A 7753-nucleotide genomic window follows, 5' to 3' on the forward strand; every position below is an offset into this window, starting at 1 on the left:
TAAAGACCGCCTACATGGTAAAGTTAATTGGAAGAGGATGAAGGCTATGGGAAAAATTTTTGAATTTAACACTTTTATTTTCTACTTATGACTCTTTCTTGAGTTTTGAGCTAAAACTAATGGTCGAAGAAGGACAGAGATCCTCATCGAATCTCACTGTTCGGAGCTCAAAGACCAGGCAATCTGCACCATTCAAACAGAATGTGACGGTCCCAATTTAGGACTAAAAACGAGAAGTAGCTTATAAGAAGAAAATGAATGTGAAAAAATCAGTAGAGGCGCCTCAACAGTCTTCTAGATCTAGATTTATTTTTGTTGTAAAAAAAATGAGAGAGAGGGATTGAATGACCTCAAATTTCAACACTCTCACATGCACGGACCAATTCCTGCTAATAGAATAAAGGACATGTAAAAAAGCAAAACCTCCAATGAAATGTGGGAAAATAACTTGGACTGATCTTAATCTCATTTTTCGGGATTCTTACATTAATTTTCCTTTCTCTATTCTCTTTCCATTTCTTTGTGTCTTGTCCTTGTCACATTCCAATCTTCTATTGCTGGTAAATTGTATGTATTCCAATTTGGGAATATTGGGTAGCTTCATTCACACTTTTAGTTTCTTCTTCTGTCCTCATGTTCTTTTTTCTTCAACGAATTTGGATCCTATCGGGATTTTACTATCCGAAGTTTAAAGACAAAAACTTACTTTGACTCGATTATGTTAGTTTGAAGGTTAAATCGAACGCATCTCAATTATGACGTTACACTAATCTAATGTGTAGCATGAAGTCTAAAGTGAACCCCAAGTGTAATTTGATACCTAAATTGAACTCGATATGTAATTTAGTCGTAAATTGAACTCGATGTGTAATTTGAAACCTAAATTAAACAAGAATGGACAATATTCCCGCTTATATAAGATACAAACCAACCAGAATGAGGCAAACGCACCTTTATCTTTCTTTAATGGTTTACATAATAATTAGAGATGTATACTTTGGGCTAGATCGTATAAAGAAAAGAACAAAGGTTAAGTCAATGTTAAGGAACCCTAATTCCAAATAAAACCAAAACAAAGCAAGAAAATCCCCTAATCCTAAAACCTAATCATACGGCAGGCGCCTAAAGCCATAAGCCCGGCTCCAATCAGAGCGGTCCGCTGACGTAAGCCAGGAGTACTTTTCGGGACCCACACACATCGTAGGGATCCGTGACAAAGAAAGAAGTCGCCTTGCGGGACCCCCCCGATAGCCACCTCACCCTACAATGATGTGACCCCCTTCAACATCATAGCCTCATACCCACACACCCTTCACTCCATCTCAGCCGTCCGATCAAATAACCCCCGCTCTCTCTCCCACTTTCTCTCTCTAGCTCAGGCTGAGAGAGTCAGCAAAATCTCAGTGACAGTGTGAGAGTTAGCAGATTTGTCTCTGTCCTCTCTCTCTCCCCCCTCTGAATCCTCACCTCCTCCGCCTCCGGTGGAACGAAAGCGCACCGTTTCCCACGCACACGGATTCCACGAACAGCCGGATTGAACGGACCGCAACAGCGGCGGCGCTCGCGGCTTTTTTCTGGCGGTAAAGTTCTTTTCTTTGCTTATAATCTACGTCGCTTCGCGGTTTTTTTACTCTTGGTTGTTACGTTTCGGATCTGTATCGGAAACGCCGCGTTTCGGCAAATGCGTTTCGTTGCTAAAAGAACTTGTGCTTTCCTTAGTTTCCAGAAAGTTCGTCGCGAAATTTATTAGCGCATTTGGAATTCTTTTGTGTATTTTGCGCTCTGGTTGGTTGCCGAGAAAGTGGAGAAAATAAAAGGCTTATTTTGTGCTCCGTTTGGTTGCCGAGAAAGTGGAAGGAAAACAAAAGACGATGAATTGTTTTAGCTTGGAATGTCGCTGCTTATGGTTAGAAACTTGCGAAAGTAAAAAGCTTTATCTTGATTCTTGCGCGTTTTGCATTTTCCTTCGTTTTCTTTGCAACCAAACAGAAAATAAAAGCTTCAAGTTTTTTCTTTTTCTGTTGTTTGGTTGCCATTTGTGTTATGCTTTTTAAGATCTATGAGTTTCTTGCTGTCAATGTGGCATTCATGTGCTTTGATCTTGCATTTAATCTTGGAAATTCCATATTTGTAAGATGAAATAATAGTTTCATAGAAATAGTTATATTTCCTTTTAGACAGATCTCTTATTTTGTTCTTAATCTGTGACAAAATTGGAATGTGATAATCGTTTTTCGCTGTTAAACTGCCATCTGAATTTGATTCTTCGAACAAAATGGTCGAAATACCGGAGTCTCTCAACTGTATTTTAGATCCCTGATTTGGTACCTGTGCTTAGGATTTGATTAGGGGAAATGTATCTCACATCAATGTGATTATTTGCATTTTTTTTTTTCAGAATTTAAGGTTGGATTAGAGAGAGAGAGAGCAAATTTTCGCAATGGTTTCCTTGGTAATATTTGAAAGTGAAGCTCAAAAGCTACAATGCAATCGGATGTATGTCTAAGTAGTCACTTTGTAGAAATAGAATCTGCTGTTGGATATGGGATTCAGTTTAGAGCAACGAAATAGTTCAAAAGAGCAGAACAGGTCCAGCATAGAGGACAATGTTGTACAGCCCCAAACAAGTCGTAGAACAAGGCATATAGAGAAGGCGAAAGTGAGAACTGGTGCTGGTTTGAAGCAGAATGATCTGCATCAGAATGCAAGACAAGATGCAGGTGATGGTGCTTCAGGCCAAGAAAAATTTTCGGGAAATCGATCTAGAGAGAGTATGAAGGGGAATAATGCAGGTAAAGTTGATGAGCTTGTCAAGCACATGTCAAACTTGCCTGGTTATCTTCAGCGCCCTGAGAGAGGAGAAAAGATCCAAGAAAAGGTTTTGAATGTTGGAGTTCTGGATTGGGGTCGACTAGAGAAATGGAAGCACAAACAGAAGCCTTTTCCCGAAAAAGGTAGCGGTAGTTCATCCTCAGAAAGGACTACTGGAAAGTCTACATCATCTGTTGTAGTTCACAATGGGACAAATGCTGAAGAACTCTCTTCAGGTTGTTCTAGTCTCAAGTCGTCTCAAAAGGATGGCCTTTCGCAGGGTGTCAAACCATCTGTGCATAAAGATGTGCGCTTCCAAGACTCTAAAACTGCTTCGAAGAATGCCATTTATGGGCAGAAAAAGATATCCATTCCCTATCGGTCCCTTGGAAGACATCACTCAGATATGATGCTCGATAAGGGGAAGGCAAAAGATTCAGATCAGAAGTTCACATCAGAAACGGGCAATATGGCAGCAAACTTGAAAAGCTATGGAGTCTCTCTCAATCAAAAGCACGAGATGAGCACTAGGCATGGTCGAGCTAAAAAAACCAAGGACCTGCAAGAATCGGATATCAAGAGGAAGGATATTGATCAAGGAATCATTACGGAAAAGGGAGTTCCTTCATCTAAGCTCGAAGGTTTTGATGTCTCACTCAGTTCAGAGGGAAAGACAATTGCTTGTCATGGTAAAACTGAGAAAAGGGTGGAGGAGCTGCACAAATCAGTTACCAATCTAGCTCATCAACACTGCCCTTCTGCAGAGAATCCCGTTGTTGTCTCACCACCAAAGGAACTACCCCAAAATGACTTTCCAGAGGTACTCCAGCTTTCAAAACCAAGAGCATCATGGGATGAGTGTATGGCAGAAGCTGATAAAATTAGCTTCTCGGGCAACTTTTCGACCAAAGAGATGGACTTTGCCGAATTCTCTTCTGAAGTTTCACACTCATGCCCACTGTCTTCTGCAGTTGAGACTAATACAGCATCAAACATGTTGCTAAATAGCACAATCAACGGTAACAGTGTGGGGCTTTCCTTTGTTCCATCTCACATGCGTCGATGCTCAACACAAGACCTCCTCTATGATGATAAATTTGTACATAAGAAAAATTCAGAGAAAATGCTTACCCGTTCAAGCTTTGATACTTCGAGTACATTGGATCAAGAAGATGTTGAACTGGCAACTAGAAAAGGCAGAAGCCCAACTCCCATTCGCCGGTTTAACTTCAGCTTAGGCCGGCTTGGTAGAAGTCTCAGTTTTAAGGAAATTTCAGATATTCCACAGTTGAGTTCCACATATACGACGGTCAAATCAGGTCCTGTGAGATCTGGAACTTCTGATTTTCCAGATAATCCAAACAGAGAGAAAGCAAGTACTCATAACCGAGCTAGGTCAAGCCCGTTAAGAAGGCTACTAGACCCAATATTAAAGCACAAGGAGGCAAATCTACACCATTCTGCTGAAGCTGTTAGACCCCCGAAATCAAATTTTAATTCCTTGGTCCCCAAGCCAATTAATATCAGCGAGTCATTAGAGAATCTGAAGGCTGAGGCATCATGGGTTAAAGCTTTTTTGCAAATAACAATCAAGAATGGACTTCCTTTGTTTAAGTTTTGGGTTGACAACAACAGCAACTGTTTTGCGGCAACCATGAAGAATTTATCATCCGGGAAGGATGATTTCTGCCAGTATTTTACATTTTACTGTATTAATGAAGTTAAGAGAAAAAGTGGTGGCTGGATGAGTCAAGGAAGTAAAGGCAAAAGTTGTCACTATGCTTACAACATTGTTGCTCAAATGAAAGTTTCTAGCTCTGACTTATCTGATGTTAACGGGCAGGACTTGAGCAAGTATATGGTAAGAGAGGCTGTTTTGTTAGATGTTGATCTAACACAAGCAGATCAAGAATCACCTAGCGTTGTACCACATAGGGAGCTTGCTGCTGCTGTGGTCAAGTTACCTAGGAAAGACTTGAGCCATCCTGAACAACAGAGTGATGAGGAAGTTATGGAGAAGGGCTGCGCGAAAGGTTCATCCGAGGATTACAGCTGGGAAGATAGTACTATAGTCATACTTCCAGGTGGAGTCCATAGCTCACCGAACACAGGAGAACCTTCACCATTACTTGACCGTTGGAAATCTGGTGGGTTATGTGATTGTGGAGGCTGGGATGTTGGTTGTAAGCTGCGTGTTCTCTCCAACCAGAACAAATGCTGTCGGATTCCAAAAACATCCTCCGCATGTTACCCTTTTCCAGAGACTTTTGAACTATTTGCGGAGGTATGATTTTTGTTTCAGCGAAGCACTCTATCTATATCACACAATTGATGGTGGTGTTTTAGCCAATTTGCATGTTGATTTTGTATTTCTTTTCAGGAGGGAGCTCAGCAGAACAGGCCAATCTTCAGTTTGGCACCAGGGAAGGATGGAAGCTACTCGATTGAATTCAACACGTCACTTTCTTTATTACAAGCGTTCTTCATCTGTGTTGTCGTAATCAGCAGTTGCAGACCATCAGATCTTTCAGAAGTTAGTAACGTGTTGGAGGCGAAAGAATTCCAGGAACCGAATCTGAATCGAAGTAATGGAATCCAGGTGACAGGTCCGGCAAAGTATGCTCCAAATCCACCCCTGTCACCTGTTGGGAGGGTCTAGCTTTGTCCGAGGAAATCCTTTTTGCTGTTCGAGTCCAACAATCGATGGTTTCAAACACAGCGGGAAACATCTCGTAGCCAACAAACCATTGTCGTGTGAATCCATGGATGCTCAAATTTTTTAGGGTAACTTGCATGTTATTACAGAAAACATGTATGAGTTCGGCCGTTGCTCGTTTTGTGCTGCTTTTTTACTGCATTACCATGTGTAAAGGGAAAAAACTCAAAAACCAAACTTCAACATCTTCAAAGAATGATGGTGTAAATATGCCTATGCTAGGGCATTTCAGATATGATAGTACCAATTCTCCATGCTTATCAATTCTGTTTTAGATGACGCCATCGGACATTTTACCCATATTGTGACTTCAAGTCATTACGTGTAGAAGGAGAAAATAGGCGTGCGGAAATCATTTCCTGCACAAATTTTTTTAAAGTAAAGGTTCTCAAAACCACAAAAATGTAGTTCAACTGAAATTTGAAAATGCAATATAAACCGTGAAGTTGTACATTATACATGCATTTGAGTTTGTAAAATTCACAAGTCAAGAACTGAAGCATGGTGAATACAGATAAACCATTTACCATCAATTTTCTCAAACACATTTGTTGCAAACTGTCCACCCCAACTGCTACCCTTTGTCTTCACCAACTCGACACAAGAAACATACCCGACATCCCCTCTAACGTAAACATTAACATCTTTCAGCTCAATCTCTAGTGGAAATTCGTAGTTTGCCCACACGTAGTCCCAGCTAGTCATAACATCTTCGTAACCATAGATTCCACGAGCACCCGGGTGCACGCAGCAGACTTCTTTCCTTTGGGCCCAAAGGGCTTGCATTGCAGCTAAATCCCCAATCCTGAATGCCTCGTAGAACTGTGCGTTTGCTGTTCTAACAGAAGTTAGACTGTCCTGCATCAGAAGTTTGAGGCTATCACGAATTTGTGCTGCTTTGGCATAGTCCTCCTCTGCAATGGCAATGTCTAGATCACGCTCCAAGGTTTGCGCATCCAATACGATGCTTTCGCCACCGCTTGAGCTTTCCTTTGAGTCATCGCCTATCACATTACATGGTCTTAGGGGCCGCAATCGAGAGGCCTGAACAGAGGATACTGCACTGAAAAAAGTAAGAATTAAAAGTATTCAAGCTGATGCTACATCGCATTAAACGTCAATGGACTCCATTTATGGATCACGCCCTAACAAAGGTGCTCAAGAAGAGCATATAGTTTATTGTTGCAGGGAAAATAAACTTACTGGATTCTTCAGTTCGCAATTTGAGCTGACGATAACCAGGAAAGAACGGAACTTTATGCCCCCTTTCGACAGTCTTTGCTACAACTAAGTTGTTTTTCCTTGAATAGGGTGAAGAAGGAGGATGAAGCATCCCAAAAGTATAAATACAGGAACACGGCAAGCGATTAAGCTCTCCACGAGAAACATTTCCCTAAAACGTACAGATCAAAATAAGTCTAAATCAAACCAACTTGAAATCGGCAACGAAATAACAATGTAAGTAAATATGAAGGAAATCGTCAACAAATTCAAACATATTCCACTCGTTTCTTTCGTAATCTTCTAAAATCCAAAATATGAGATTCCCAACACTCAATCATAACATGGAAATTCAGAATCAATGTGAGCTCGTTTCACAGTACAAAGATCAAAACTTGAAATTATATGCATCCGACGCAGACGTGAGTTAGGCCAGTTGTCTAGGGCAAAGTACCCGCCACATTGCACTAGAGTTCGAATCTCATCCCCGTAAATTAGAGTAGTTTGAAGCTAAATAAGTGCTCTTGGATTAATCATTATTCATCATCCACTTTGAAGATAAATACAATTGAATTTTAGCGAATAGAAACTTAATTAAACATTATGAACTAATATATCTCAAAACGGGGAAACATACAGAGCTAAATACAAATTAACGACATTGATAATTAACCACAACTCACATTTAGGCAGAAACCAGATCCATGAAGCGCCATGATAACAGAAGAATTTCTGCAATCCAAGCACAACCCAGAATTATACAATTAGAAATATGAAAAGGGTAAGGATAAGGATTTAGGTTTAGGGCTCAGAGCTTAGAGCTAGGGTTTTGAGCTGTCAGAGCTCCAGCTTTTAGGGTTTTCGCAGAGACGAAGTTCTGCAGGAACTGGAAAATGTATAGTATGGAGGGCACAACAAAATCGGCCCAATAAGAAGATATAATGGGCCAAGCAAGGGGCCCAAACTTTAGCCTGCTTTGGACCTTCCAGAAAAGAGGAACTTTCC

At 40.8% G+C, this 7753-nt stretch overlaps 2 protein-coding genes across 4 annotated transcripts; one reads left to right on the forward strand and one right to left on the reverse strand.

Annotated features, from left to right (window-relative positions):
• The first annotated feature begins 1302 nt into the window (after positions 1-1302).
• Positions 1303-5791, forward strand: LOC103433540 (probable GPI-anchored adhesin-like protein PGA55). Of its 3 annotated transcripts, XM_029101227.2 has the most exons (4): positions 1382-1580; positions 1720-1906; positions 2399-5095; positions 5192-5791. In XM_029101227.2, exons 3-4 carry the CDS (start codon positions 2543-2545, stop codon positions 5468-5470), a joined length of 2832 nt encoding a protein of 943 aa, XP_028957060.1. In that variant the 5' UTR covers positions 1382-1580; positions 1720-1906; positions 2399-2542; the 3' UTR covers positions 5471-5791. The 3 variants fall into 3 exon arrangements, with proteins under 3 accessions (XP_008370026.2, XP_028957060.1, XP_070676738.1); XM_008371804.4 differs by lacking the exon at positions 1720-1906 and having other exon boundaries at positions 1303-1580; XM_070820637.1 differs by lacking the exon at positions 1382-1580 and having other exon boundaries at positions 1720-1923.
• A 144-nt stretch (positions 5792-5935) lies between these two features.
• On the reverse strand, positions 5936-7753 carry LOC103433539 (uncharacterized). Its single transcript, XM_008371803.4, has 3 exons — positions 7432-7753; positions 6731-6920; positions 5936-6585 (listed from the first exon to the last, which is right to left on the reverse strand). Exons 1-3 carry the CDS (start codon positions 7462-7464, stop codon positions 6008-6010), a joined length of 801 nt encoding a protein of 266 aa, XP_008370025.2. The 5' UTR covers positions 7465-7753; the 3' UTR covers positions 5936-6007.

The sequence above is a fragment of the Malus domestica genome, chromosome 04 (genome assembly GCF_042453785.1).
Source record: "Malus domestica chromosome 04, GDT2T_hap1".
Classification (NCBI taxonomy): domain Eukaryota; kingdom Viridiplantae; phylum Streptophyta; class Magnoliopsida; order Rosales; family Rosaceae; genus Malus; species Malus domestica.